The following is a 14,256-nucleotide window of genomic DNA, read 5'->3' as shown; positions in this document are numbered from 1 at the left end:
AGTAAGAATTAATTGTCTTCGGATGGATAATAAGAAGGAAGGATACTATTCTTTGGTGGTCTCTAATGTACATTCATTCTCAATTCCAAATAGTGATATTCAAGTGACAATGGCTAGCTCTTTATACAGTGTTAATGTTGAGGAGGCGATATTGGAATGGCCATATGAAACAAACTCTAGGTTCACATGAAATGTCAAGTCTGTGGAATAAGCCATTGTCAAAAAGGTTTCTGAACAGTACAAGTAGGAAACGTCCGGTGTATTGATACTGTTTTTGTTTTTTTTCAACTCACAGTTTCACATCTTTGATCTAGCAAGGTATTTTCACACTTTCACACGCACAACTTTGTTTTGTCAACACACTCATGACGTAACACTTGCGACAACAGAACTCTCACGTTTCAAATCCCTCCCTGTTTACGTTAAGGGTTTGTACTAGTACTACGTCATCTTCCTTAAAACTGAAACTCAGGTGCTACTTCCCCTTTCTTACTCTAAGACAGAATACATGAGGAGAAAATATGCTACAAATAAAGTTCATTAAAGATGTGGCATTTCATCTAAGGCTATATGTATATCTTACCTTAAGACTTAAGGTGAATCTCTTCACAGAAACGAAGAGCAAGAGGTGCATTTGAATAGTGCAATGGTATTTTGAATACAGAAAAATCATTAGTAACACACAATTTGAAGTCAATACAGTTGCTTTTACATAATATATGTTTTGATAACGTTAACATTTGTCACAATAGTCCTTATGAATTTTTCAAACAATTGAAAATGAAACTTTGAACATGTTTCAATCAATTTTGAACGTACTAATATAGAGATCTATTTTGTTGTACAATTTTCAAAATCTATCTGAATTCTGATTCTCTCACTGTTCTAACGTACGTTAGTCACATTTATATGTATATGACTGGCACGTTGCTTACAAAGTTACATGTATTTCAGGACATATGATTAATGCTTAAGAAGTTTGTTTAAGGGAGAAGAAATCTTAGAAGTATGATGTAAGACCTTCGAAAGGTAAACAGTGTTGACCCTTTATTCAAACAGGGCCTCTCAGGGCTTCTTAAGGGTCCTTAAATCCCTCTCCACTTGTGTAAAGGTGAATTACATTTGGAGACTTTTGTTGTAAACATGTCATTGTGCCATGTTTGATACAATAGAGTCAGACAAAAGGGAGAGAATATTCACTGGCGAACAGGTTAGTTTAATAGTGAGATCAACACTCTCACAGCTTACAAGTTAAACCCTGGGTGGGGTAGTGGTGTGAAGGAAAATAAAACACTGTGAAAACAGATGATTTGATTAGTGACAGATGATACCAGAAGCAAGGTTGAATGTTGGGACACATGCTCAAAAGAGGGGTGAACAGTTAAGAGGGGGTCTGCATACCCTTTTGTGTATCTTGCGTAATCAGCCATTTTCATACCAGGTAATTTGTAGCAAGACTGCTAAAATTCAATGAAGGGCGTAATTGGTGCATTTTGTGTATGATGTAATGGGTGCCTAAATGTAGCGTAAAACAAAGCTAGTCGGCCAAATTTAAGGAAAGATGCAGCCACTGTTTTCCTGAGTTTAGCCTAGAGCATTGCGAATACCCACATCCCCTTAAGAAAGTATTTTGTCCGGCCCCTTAAAATCTATAAGATTTCAGCACGTCTCTTTTTCACAATATTTTGATTTCACAAAATTTGTAGGGAAAACCAACTTATTCATGTAATTCGTACCGAGGAGACAAAATTTTGCGAAATTGCCTCCCTTGATTTTAAAGCATATTATGGGGTCATTATGAATTCAGCATCAAGCGGTTTCGGAACCCCCCATGCAGATCCTCTTGTTAGGTTGTGTGCGTAGAAAAACTGCAATAGTACTGCAAAAACAGTTTCTTTGTACAAGGTCACTACAAGCCCATTTAAGGATGCGTGTGTAGGAAATTGGTGACCAGTGTTTTTGTAACACCCAGTTACTGTTTTAACACGTTACCACTTCTGAACCTGAACCCAAATATTCCGACCGCACCCATATTTTAAACACACAAGTCTACCCTACCCATTCGGAAGCTTGATGGGATAAAGCATTAAGGGCCAACTCCTTCCTATGACTTCACTGAAACGGATGATGAGTCAAAATCCGCCATCTAAAATGAAAATAGAACGGAAGGACATCCTCCGACTTTGTGACTAATTCTAAAGACACATCGAAGACGGGTGACACGCAAGATTGGAAAACAAAATAAAGGGGAAAAAGTGACGATCGAGTAAAGTTAGGACACTATATATAAAGTACTACATTTTTACGGCTATGTCTCCGTGTAGTTTGATGCCTTTACTGGGACAAAATAATATTGCTTTCCGAACTTAGTCAGTGTCTCCTAGTCCTACATAGGTTCGCGATCTGTATATACCGTTGCTACCACCAAGAAAACTGTTAGTGTCACTGTGTCACTGTGAAGCCCGTCAACCTTACGCCTGGTTTTCACAAAATTACGAAGTGACACGGACAGTTTTTAACAGCTAAAACAAAATGACAGTGAGCTCAAATAATTGTGGGGAAACCTCTTGACCTACCATTTCTCTAACCACTGTAAAATCCAGTCCAAAAGTTCGCCTTCAACTTCGTCTGCTGACAGATAAAAAGTGATCAGCCGAAGTGGGAGGGGGTCGTCCGCACCGAAGTCGGCCGGGTATTTCTCCAAGAAACTCTGGAGAAACGCCTTGTAAGAGGAGTCTACGTCTTCCTGTGACACATCCATGTTAAGTTATAACGCCTGAACGTCTCAAGAAGCCCATTCGGTTCTGGGAAACGGTAGAAAATCCGGCTCTGCACCCCCGTACCCACCGTCGGCAGCCATCCATGCACGAACTGCTCCCTCAGCCTACAGACCTGCGCTTTTTGTGACGTCACGTTTCTGTGCACACGTTTCTGGGACGACTGGATTATCCACCAATCAGCAAACAGCGCGCGAAATTCGACTGTAGGGCAATGTTGCTCAACATTTGTTTCTTCCGGAAACAATATCCAGGCATTACGAAATGTTTTAAGTATTTTGTACAATTTCATAAACGAAGGACGTTAAGCTGGTGATGGACAACCTTGTGCGATTTTTCGTGGTGTTAAATAACTGAATTCAGACATGAATTGATTTAGGAATGTATTTTCACGACAGGCCAAAATCAACTCTAATTTTGAGGCAAAGCCAGTTCAGTTCAGTTCAGTTCATCTTCGGTTGAGGTGACACCAGTGTCTCCACACGTTTCTGTCCAACATGACCGAACGGAGTTTGTTCGCCTGCAGACCTGTTTCCTCGAGCAGCAGCTTCCTGAGTGTGACCGAAGGACGGCCACGCCTGCGCGGCTCGTTTCGCTCCCAGAGCAGGACCTCTCCTGCCATTTCCTCATGGCGAACCACGTGTCCTGCCAAGCGCAATCTTGGGCTGCGGACAACCGCCGATATTTGCGGCAGGGGACCATAAAGGCAAAGCCGCGTCAAGTAAATTCTATCTTTTTTGCCCCTATCTATCTTTTTTACTTTATTCAGGTTGTAACAAAACAATACTTGTGGGCACTAGGCAGCGAAAGCACTTGTTGTGCACGGATTTTGTCTCTTATGCCTTCTAGCTGCTTCCGTCGTCTCTAGGTCGTTGTCAAGTTTTTTGGCACCTTGATGGGCTAATTAATCAAACTGGAATCATGAAAAGCACCCCACTATGCTGAAAAGCGTGAAAAGGCATACTGAAGAATCATGGCTTTTTCTTCTGACTTCAGCGCCCAGAGATTGTTACATGTTGGTACTAGTATATAGTTGGAGAGAAGGTCATGTGTATGTACTGTGCAGGGACAGATGTGTTTACTTGTGTGGGTGTTCAGCACCAAGGACAGGCATGCTCGCTTTTTGGGTGAATGGTATTCAGTACAAGGGACAAGTTTGCCTACCTGTGTGTGGATGGTGTTCAGCACCAAGGACAGGCATGCTCGCTTTTGGGGTGAATGGTATTCAGCACAAGGGACAGGTTTGCCTACCTGTGTGTGGATGGTGTTCAGCACCAAGGACAGGTGTACTTTTTGTATATAAAGAATGAATGTAGGAATCACTTTATTCGCTGATCCGTGGCTACGGTAAGCAACAGTCAACACAGCCGTGTTCCATCTAATATGGTTCCAAAGATTTGATGTTGGCTTCCAGCTCCCCAGCTAAAGCAACTCTGGTATCGATCTGATTCGGCAGAAGCGATCAGAGGAGCAAGTCAGAGCTAGAACAGAATGGTTGCCACGTTGTTAACCAACTGGGCCACTTAAAAAACCAACTTCAGATATGCTACTCTTATTCTGTTTAACGATTTTAATGTTAACACCCGTGTCACTTACTTACAGCCGTCCGCCCAACCATCCATCCATCCACCCTTCCACTATCCATCCATCCTTCCACTATCCATCCACCCACCCATCCATCCATCCATCCGTCCGTCCGTCCGTCCGTCCATCCATCCATCCATCCACCCATCCACCCGTCCGTCCGTCCGTCCGTCCATCCATCCATCCATCCACCCATCCACTCACCCATCTATTCATTCATCCATCCATCCATCCATCCATCCATCCATCCATCCATTCATTCATCCATCCATCCGTCCGTCCGTCCGTCCATCCATCCACCCATCCACTCACCCATCTATTCATCCATCCATCCATCCATCCATCTATCCATCCATCCATCCGTCCGTCCGTCCGTCCATCCATCCATCCACTCACCCATCTATTCATCCATCCATCCATCCATCCATCCATCCATCCATCCATCCATCCATCCATCCATCCATCCATCCATCCATCCATCCTTCCATCCATCCATTCATTCATTCATTCATCCATCCATCCATCTTTTCTACAAGTGTATTCGTCCTTTCATTCGATCGCATGAATAGTCAAAACAAATTGATCAGGAAGCAACACGGATTTTATTCTCCATGTCATAATAGGAATACACATTCCTCATTTGTATAAATAAATGGACAGATTCTGTCACAGTAGAAAAGGGAAATTGAAAATATACATGCACAATAGATTACTACAGACTAGCGACTATCTGGACACCATGGCCGACTCTGTTGTGGAAGGTTGTGATGATGATTCTAGTCGCCAGGCAGCGCTGCAGGTTGGTGGTTGACTTTGCGACGACCTGAGCCAGCGGCTGTTCAGGACCTCGTGTATTGTGGGACGCTGTGAGACGTCTGGACTCAGCATCTGTGTGATCAGGAGTTTGCACTCCTGTGAGATGGTTCTTGTGGACGAGAAGTTCAGCTGTAGGGGAACACAAAGGAAGAAGATGGTCAAAAACTGATCATACATATTTCATGAAAAATTGAGAGACAATAACTCATTCCAAAACTATGCGCTATATGATAAACTGCCATTCACAGGACCAAGTATTGACATACGTATCAACAGAATTTAAGACGGTATACTTACTTTTCTGTCCATCTGTTTCCGGAGCATCTTTCTCACGTTGGAATCATCGAACGGCATGGTGCCGACAACCATGATGTACAGTACCACCCCCATGCTCCAGATGTCGTAGGAGCTGGGCTGGTAGGGTTTCCCGCGCAACACCTCCGGAGAGGCGTAGGCGGCAGACCCGCAGAATGTCTGACTCATGGTCGGTCTTCCTCTGTCGTCCGAGGGCGCGTCGCGGGCGAACCCGAAGTCCGTGAGCTTGACGTGGCCGTGAGCGTCAAGTAGGATGTTCTCGCACTTGAGATCTCTGTGGCAGATGTCCTGTGTGTGACAGTAGGACACGGCCTCGGCCAGCTCACGGAAGGTCTCCCGCGCTCTTCGCTCTGACATCGCACCTCGAGTCTGCACGTGCTCTAACAAGTCGCCATGTGGCGCTTCTTCCATGATAGTGTACACCTGTAAACACAGCAGGACAAGTTCGAGTTAGATAAAATGTCAAACCAAAAAATTTGTCACATCTTATCTAGAAATAATCTACTTCTTCTAAATATAACTTACACAGTGGCTTGTATCGGTGATGTTACTTATCTATGTTGACCAGATTTGCCAAACAGAAAGTTGAAACCCAGCCTAGCCTAAATCTTTACAATAGCATTGACCCAACGCCGTTTCCAGCGATATTTTAGACAAGATGATTGAATGTGAGCCTTGAAGTGACAAGCCTTTGAGCTACCACAGTCTGAGATGTGAATTAAGAAGTTCGTAAGTGGTAGCCAACTGACAGAGTAATGACAGAGACGTATGATGGCGGAATTTGCGGAAATACCGCTGGCGTCTTTAGGGATTAACACTTCAAAATCGCCCGTCCCCCGCTCTCGCCTACGCCAAGATCGATTGAAAGTATCGGCTTAAATCACAATGTAATCTGTGAGTGTGAAGTACACCCCCTCTCTCTTGTTCACGATATAATTTAGAACCCACAATAGAATACATTACTGGTGTTCTAGATCGAATAGAACAACAATTGTGAAACTTCCTAAAAGAAGAAAAGCTTACCTTGTCTGGTGTATCAATGATCTGGTAGACTTTGACGATGTTGGGATGTTGTAGCCGCTGCACGATCGCCAGTTCGCGGGGAAGGAATCTCTGAAGAAAATCCTGTAGCAAGAATAGAAGAAGAAATCAATGTAAGTAGTGACATTTATAGAATAATCATATGAAAAAATATCAGAGTTCAAATCCATTCGAAAATTCAGTAGCATGGACAGGGCATGTTCTATGTCAGGACGATACCAATGATTCAAGTCGAGGGGTGGCAAAATAAAGTACACACCACGCTATGCACCTCTACACTACGGATTCCATGAATAAAAAGTTATCTTACCTTACTAGCCACTCTCTTGTTGATAATCTTGACGGCCACGTCTTTCTCGAGCCTGACGGAGAAGGCTCGCTTGACGCAACCGTACGACCCGTCCCCTAAGGTCACCCCTAGGCGATAGCCGTACTTCTGAAGAACGTCTTCGTCTCGAATAGACATCTTTTCGCGATAGATCTCCACCTTGGGTGAAGTCTTAATGCTCTTCAACGGAAAGGCACCTATCTTGATGCGGTTCTGAAGATGAATGAGCAGATATTTCATCTTGCTCTCGTTATCTACCGGGAGCGCTCTGTCCTTCGCCATGTTTTTTTCGTACGGAGTGCCCCGTTCGCGTCCCAGGGCGCCATAGGGCATGTTGCACTCGGTTGCCAGGGCAACCGAAAAACGTCCCAAAACAAACATAAAACACATCAAAAGGCACAGTTTTGTTGTGGTTTTCATGTGAACGGTAGGTTCCACTGCAAAACCAGCAAAAAGTGCGCTTAGAACGGCCTATTCTGTCCATATTTTGCTCCAGAACACCTCGCTCCAAGCTGCTTCAGGGCACACTGTACTAGAACATGTCCACCCAGTGCATGGAGCCCAGTGCACTTTGCACTGGGGCGGGTTGCACCAGGCCACACCAGGTTGCACCGGCCTCAGGGCAAAATGCCCTGGTGCGAAACGCCTTCAAGTTCAGATACAAGAGCAAACATGGCTCCCGTGGCCCTGTCTTGTCTTCCGGAGTATTCACTGATTCAATTTCGTTTATTTTTGTGGTCCTTTGGCGGTCTTACCGCCGTCAATTCGACATGAAGTTCCGTTGTTTTCCTTTTCGTCCCCCGACGCACCCCGAACGTACGCCGCTGTCTGTGATTATGACGCAATAAAGGTGACATCGTTTGCACGTTCGAAAATATTTTCCATCTATCCGGACGAAATCGTACAATTTCGCGGAAAAAGTTGGTTAGTTATCCGCGATTATTATCGACACAAATATCGATTTGGATGGAACCTTGGAATGTCGACAGTTGAAGTAATTTTGCTGTCAAAATCTTTTGACACCATCATAATACCACATGACGTCATATAGGTTTAACCTGCTTTTTCGAGTGTTAGAGGTCGGCACAGGGAATATTCAATTTCGACCTAACCTTGTACCGGTCTGAGCCACGTTCTAACAAACGTGAAACGTCGAAGCGACCTTTGCTAGTTTCGTGAGTCTTTATTTAGAAGCCATGGGACCATTTCTTCATCTTATAACGTTAGAGAAGTAATATAACGGCTCTGGCAAACACATAGGCGCTCGTCGCTCAAACATACACAATAAAGTTCTCGGCCCGTCACTTGTAAGAACTCCCATTTCCAGTTGTGTTGCAATTTCTTTTCCCTCGAGTCGTAGGTGCACTCTTCCTCCCTCTCCTCGGTTGATCCCCTTCTCAATTAACCTTTCCGATCCATCGGCCAAGTAGTTGGAACATCTTTCCACTTGGACAGTTTGTTTCGATGATGTTGACAATATCGGGCTCAAATCAGGCCAATGTCTCCAAAGCCAAATCACTTCCAGTCAGCCCGTCAGCCATTTCGTTGTAGTAGATTTCAGTTTTGCGTTTCTTTCGTCGTACATTTGACAAAAACCGTCTCAGTCAAGCGAAAACCTTTTCATAAAAAGAAGTAAGAACCAGGTGCTAGTATGCGCGGTCGAACAACACAGTATTTCCTACACTTATGAACTCTTCCCTCTAGCTTCGACGTAATTTGCGCAGTAGGTAGATAATAAGATGACGATAAAAATACATATTCTTTACAATGTAGGCTAGCGGCTCTAGTCATCGTGCTTGTGCATAACCGAGCGATGCTCCTTATAGCCCTGTCACATTGCGCGAAAATCGATCGGACGACGAGTCTGCGGCAATCGTCCGAGCCACGCTTATAATAATAACTTTATTGCACAACAATTGTACAAGGTACAAATTATGGCTTATATGTGACAGGGACGGTTTTCAGGTGAAGAATACGCGCAACCCTCTGTCGATCTTAAATATGGCCGATCTTCCATCGATACGCCCGAAGATCGTGGATAATGTGACAGGGGTATGACGAAGTTTCCACGAAGCTTGATTACAAATGTAGTAATCCCTACAAATCCGGCCTTATTGGTCAAATCTCCTCAATACACCCACTGTTATCGCAGTACGCATGTGTAGTCCTTCCCCCCACGCCTACCCTCCTGTTGCCTTGCACATGAACAGAAGTATCTCGCTGTCAGAAGGCAGTAAGGCTCACAACCATGGGGACAGGACTAACCGCGCTCTGCTTCATGCTACATATACTGCTCTTCATGCACCTGAGTGAAGGCGGACGGACAAGGCCTGCCGCTAGGAAACAATACTTTTACAACTGCTTGTAAGTAACCCATTTTTTATCTTCTCTTTTTTCTTCTCCTTTTCATTGAAGCAGTAAAGGCAGACAGAAAGATGAGAAAGGTGGTACTGGTAGGGATGTTGCTCGGACTGCTGCTGGGGTGTGTAGAGTCGCAGGACGACACGGGTGGAGAGATAGTGACTATGTGGGAGGAGGAGGGCTACAACTGCTAGTAAGTCATCTCTATATACGTTTATGAAGGTTAGACATCCAGGTGAACAATATTCAAATACAATTCAATCTCTACAACCGGGTAAAAACGGAAATTTACTTTCGGACGTTTCCAGTGACATCCATCACTCTTCTTCAGCGTCACAAGAATGAGCCGACACTGTTAAGCAATTCAATACAAGAGCAGCTAACTAGAAAAACGTCATCTTAATACGTTTAACCGTTAGAATCAAACCTCAAAACAGATCTTTAGGTTGGCAAGACATAACTGGTCCTGGGCACTGGTTCTGGGTCCAGTTTCGGCCTTTTGATAGTACTGTTTCCCCCGAAAGATCTGTTTTCAAAACCACAGAAGATCTACCGGAGGTTAGTAAGACTACAAACAAATCCTTTTCTAGTCATTTCTAAGATGTGCGTGTATTTGTAGATTAAGTTGTGGAGGCGAACCAAGGAGAAATAGAACCTCGTTGGCCGAAGGAATTAAGATGCGATTCATACAGTGTTCGGGGATATCCCTTTCAATCAACTGGTAGCAGCCTCAAAGTTGAGCTCCTGGTCCCAAATTGGTACTAGCATCTGAAAGACCCCTATTCAAAGCTGGTAACAGGGAAACCCGGGTTCAATCATGGGAAGGGCATCTCGGTTAGGGCTGCACCCGTCTCTGGAAGGGACGTAAAATGGGGGTCTCGTGTTCTAGCAGATCAAAGGGGAAGGGCTAGCCATGGCTCCCTAGCTGTAAATATACACCCTGCTACTGAAACAGCAAGGAAACTTGCTTTGTCACCACTAAGACACTACAAGTGTCGGAAAGAAGGTCGGAACAAACGTACAATGTTCGTGAGAGTCTGATCTGTTTTGACGATTCAGCTAATCTCGAACCAGATCCACGGTGCGTAATGTATAGTATCAAACTCCGGTGCCCGTTTGACTCCCTTGGCCTGCTACACTCCTTGGCCAGCTTTAATACTATCTTATGGCACCGTAGGATCTGCTTGGAGATTAGATTCAGCGTGGTCAACCTTACGTTTGGAACAGAAATGAAAGAGACTGCGTTAAAAAAAACTCGGGGTCGAAACAGTATAGAGGCGAAAACCAATGATATGCGTCTTATTTTCTGGGAATATTTCCTACCATCTGATCACCTTTTAAACATTCAGCGTGGTTACATTTGAAATTAGAACAGATTCTGATTTGAGCTCTGTTTCGTTATCATGACGAGAGGAAAATGATACCATGTGTTGTAGATCTAAAACCGTTGTCAGTTGCGCATACTATCTTCGTCATGCCAAAGCGTTCTGCGATGATTGCATCCAATATTGCGACTCCCCCTTTGTGTAATCAACGGAAATAAAATCGAAAATGCAACGCGCGCATGTAATAACTAAAGTTTAAATCGCGGTGAATGTCTGTCAACTTTGAAACGCCGCGCCGCCCGAATGTATATGTCCCGCGGGCTCTCATTACCCCATTCTTCATTCTCATGTTTTGTTTTGATGCGGGCTCCCATTAACTTAAGACGAATATCCGTCGTTTTCACTTCCAGCACTTAACAGGACGCCGGGGGCCTGACACCTTACTCTGGCCTAATCCCTTTAGTAGATCTTGAAGCACCAAGCTAAGCCGAACCGGTGAATGGATGTCCTGGACATGTTTCTATCCCCTCGGGACTCAGAAGGCTTTTAAGTATCAAAATATCATTCTTCTCTTATTCTTAAAGAAGTTCTTTTTACTACAGCCCGCCATGGCACCATCATTGCCAGACAAGCGGGTCGGCCATCTTGAGAAGGCGCACTGACGGCAGGCTGGTCAGGTGAGTACTAGATACGTTCTTATGTTACGTTATCTGATATTGCTTTTGATGACTTATTACCGAAAGGTTCAGCCTTGCCAACGTCCAATATCAACACTCAGGTTCTTATCATATCTCAGCAATACCTCCTTTAAGCCAAACGTTTTTACAACTGATTTATATTGCATGTCAACAAGTATCTTTTACCAGCATTTTCACCATCATGACCAATGTTAGCTGTACATGTTTTTTTTTTCTGTAATTCAATTGTCCGATACTGTTCCTGTACTTCAGACGCTCCCGTCCACACGGCAGTTTTCTGTTATATGTCGACGTCATGTATCATATTTTGTCCAGTGTTGCCGTTAATATAAGCCAGTCTGCTTGAGTGCGGCACCACTGTGTACTTTATGTCCTTTTTGGTGTAATAAGAAATAAACAAATACATGACTTGAAAGTATCAGGTACCAAAGTTTTCAACCAAGGATTGATGTCAAAGTAATGATTGATGTCAAATCAGAGTAATCTGTTTGGAGATTATTTTCTCCAGCCAGACGCTTAAAAGGTCTGGTATCTCTCAAAACATCAATATTCTCCAGTTATGTAGATTATGAATATCATATTTCATTCGCCTGGATAGGCAATCTTTACAAACGTACCCATGAACTTTTTTTTTCACTTGTCTCTCGAATTATTTAAAAGACGTAAATTTTGAAAACGGCTCATTCTTCCGTAAGCACTATCATCTAATTTCCAAGAAGATCTTGCGTGGCATAAGACAGTAACATAAGCTGGGGAAGGAGTTTAGCCGGCAGAGGAGTAAATTGGCCTTAGTTATCTAGTCCAGAGACACTTATCATAAACCGTGAGATATCTTGGCTATTAAAGAATTACCCATAGTGCTCTGCTCTAAAGCCGTTGTGAATACAAATGTCATTTCGAAGTCCATGGCCATTACCACTACATGGCCCAGATACAGATCTCCGAGTTTCAATTTCGCGGAGGAAATACAGACACCGCCTCTGCGCCGCTGAACTTGTACATCTCAGCAACAGGATTCGAGTAATCTCCGTGGGGGAAAACTGGTCTTCAGACTACGTCCTTCCTGTAGATGACTCAGGTGTAAATGACCTGGTTAGGGACGTCATCTCGGATGAAGAAGAAGGGGAATAATCTCCAAGCAGATCCTACGGTGCTATAAGATAGTACAAAGCTGGCCAAGTAGTGTAGCCGGCCAAAGGGAGACAAATGGGCACCGGTGAGTTTGATACTATATTACGCCACCATGGGTCTGTTTGGAGATTAGAAGGGGAAGAAACGGAGCAAAAACAATTTTGTTTCTCTTCCGCGAAGGTTAAACATAATCATACAAGTACTTTCTGGCACGTTTGACCAATTGCTGACGACACGTTTTCGGAAGGTCATATGTTAATAAGATCACGTCTTCACAACTCTCATGAGTTTACGTTCTGAAGTGATTGGTCATCAGTATTGATTCTGAAGAAGGCGACAGTGGTCGTTGAAAATTTGATTCGTATGTACTTTTGTGTTGGAAGAAAGTTTAGCATCGTGCAACAAGTATTATCTGTGATGATTCCCACAGGAGACGCCCCCTACCGGTTTGGGAGTTAGATGTCCCCGCCGAGGACCGTTTGCCGTACCCCGGGGACCTTCAGGAGTGGCTGTCGGACGGTACATGGACCCTCCCCCGAGAGAGCGGCAGTGACGGGCCCGGTAACGATCGCTCAGCGGCGATGGGGCAGGTTCGTCGTCAGATCCTGGATCGGCTGACCGGTGGGAAGGTTCGCTCCCTGCGTCCTGGCAAGGACGAGCAGCACTGACCAAATCATCACGGAAAGCATTTCAATGTAGTTTTCTTACCTAAATATGCAACTTTATTTTTCTTCTCCAAAGACAACCCGCCTGCTGTCTTCGTTAGTGCAAACTTGACTTTGAACAGTGACTTTCTGAACTCATCACTTATAGATAGATAGCACACTGGTTGTAAAGAAGAATTACGGTTGCATATACTTTTAAGGAAACTATATTGAGTTGATCTACCAACCTGATGAAAGTGATTTCGGATGTAACAAGAAGAAAGATCCCTTCAGAAGTTCTTTTATTCTTATATCTGAGCTGAGATAGATAAATAAGACCTAAGGAGTGAGTAGAGTTAGCTTTACCCTGAAACGCAGTTTTCTGATCACGTCATATGATTAAGACTTTTATCTCTGAAATTTTGATGAATCGACGATCAGAATATTTCATAACGTTACTAGTACACGGCTAATCGTCTGGAAATGATGGCTGCAGGACTACCCTATAGGGGAGTATTGGTTCTGGCTTGATTACTATGACGTTAGCGTTGTCAACATTGAAGGCAAATTCGGTTGATACTAGGGGTGGGTACCAGTGCGATGGATCTGAAAAAAATCAGTAAACCGGATTGTGGACCGATTGAAAATGAACAGATTATATCGGTAGGCGTTCACGCGTTTTGATGGTTACCCGCCGGTCAAAGAAAGAGTTTCTACAGTCAAACTTGGTCTAAAACAGAGGCAGTTATAAATACATGTAGGAATTTAAAATGTCAGTGAACGTCAGATACTCCAACAAACAGAATTCTTTGTAGGGAAATAAGTATCGCCCATTCACAAGTTTTCTTAGGTCCCTGGGCCTGAATTTTCTGTACCGGTACCCACCCCTAGTTGATACCTTCTATTTCCCTGCTACTCTACATGTTATTTATGAATACCTGAAGTTTTCCCCTGCGAAATTTTCTAAAAGATGAGAACATAACACTGATAGCGAAGAATATGTTACAAAACTATTCTTAATAATAATGTATTTTAGAGGTAGAAACTGAGTTATAAGATTACATCTTCAACGAATACATAGCTGCTGAAGGAAGGAAAACACAACAAATACATGACAGGAAATAGGATCTTATTATGTGATAGGAACCAGAGGTGTAGTACAGACATACACGGTCTAAGTAGGAGCGCATAGCTTTGCCTGATTTGATTGAATAAAGGAAGAACAGGTTGAGAATA

At 43.6% G+C, this 14,256-nt stretch overlaps 3 protein-coding genes across 6 annotated transcripts in view; 1 reads left to right on the top strand and 2 right to left on the bottom strand.

Annotated features, from left to right (window-relative positions):
• Positions 1-2,907, bottom strand: part of LOC118426608 (protein phosphatase 1F-like) — a 19,170-nt gene extending 16,263 nt beyond the window's left edge. Inside the window, exon 1 of the mRNA XM_035836103.1 lies at positions 2,577-2,907. Coding sequence (XP_035691996.1) covers positions 2,577-2,761 — 185 coding nt within the window. The 5' untranslated portion in view covers positions 2,762-2,907. The remainder of the gene's footprint in view (positions 1-2,576) is intronic.
• The window catches only part of LOC118426611, a 17,565-nt gene extending 3,309 nt beyond the window's left edge, over positions 1-14,256 (top strand). Inside the window, exons 1-4 of one of the 4 annotated variants that reach the window (XM_035836109.1) lie at positions 6,511-6,646; positions 9,280-9,415; positions 11,150-11,224; positions 12,807-14,256. In XM_035836109.1, coding sequence (XP_035692002.1) covers positions 9,297-9,415; positions 11,150-11,224; positions 12,807-13,044 — 432 coding nt within the window. In that variant the 5' untranslated portion in view covers positions 6,511-6,646; positions 9,280-9,296 and the 3' untranslated portion in view covers positions 13,045-14,256. Of the gene's footprint in view, positions 1-6,510; positions 6,647-8,836; positions 9,226-9,276; positions 9,416-11,149; positions 11,225-12,806 lie in introns of those variants that run through there. The other 3 variants (XM_035836108.1, XM_035836107.1, XM_035836110.1) reach the window with 3 other exon arrangements.
• On the bottom strand, positions 4,945-7,395 carry LOC118426610 (testis-specific serine/threonine-protein kinase 1-like). Its single transcript, XM_035836106.1, has 4 exons — positions 6,844-7,395; positions 6,516-6,617; positions 5,475-5,915; positions 4,945-5,306 (listed from the first exon to the last, which is right to left on the bottom strand). The coding sequence occupies exons 1-4, from the start codon at positions 7,279-7,281 to the stop codon at positions 5,088-5,090; spliced, it is 1,200 nt and encodes a 399-aa protein (XP_035691999.1). The 5' UTR covers positions 7,282-7,395; the 3' UTR covers positions 4,945-5,087.

The sequence above is a fragment of the Branchiostoma floridae genome, chromosome 11, assembly GCF_000003815.2.
Source record: "Branchiostoma floridae strain S238N-H82 chromosome 11, Bfl_VNyyK, whole genome shotgun sequence".
Lineage (NCBI taxonomy): Eukaryota > Metazoa > Chordata > Leptocardii > Amphioxiformes > Branchiostomatidae > Branchiostoma > Branchiostoma floridae.
This window is presented reverse-complemented; position numbering and strand designations above follow the sequence as displayed.

Coding starts and splice junctions, on each gene's coding strand:
- LOC118426610 (XM_035836106.1), bottom strand. CDS start 7,281: ATGAAAACCACAACAAAACTGTGCCTTTTGATGTGTTTTATGTTTGTT. Junction 6,618..6,843: donor ACAAGAGAGTGGCTAGTAAG/GTAAGATAACTT, acceptor TTCTTGCTACAG/GATTTTCTTCAGAGATTCCT. Junction 5,916..6,515: donor TCATTGATACACCAGACAAG/GTAAGCTTTTCT, acceptor CTGTGTTTACAG/GTGTACACTATCATGGAAGA.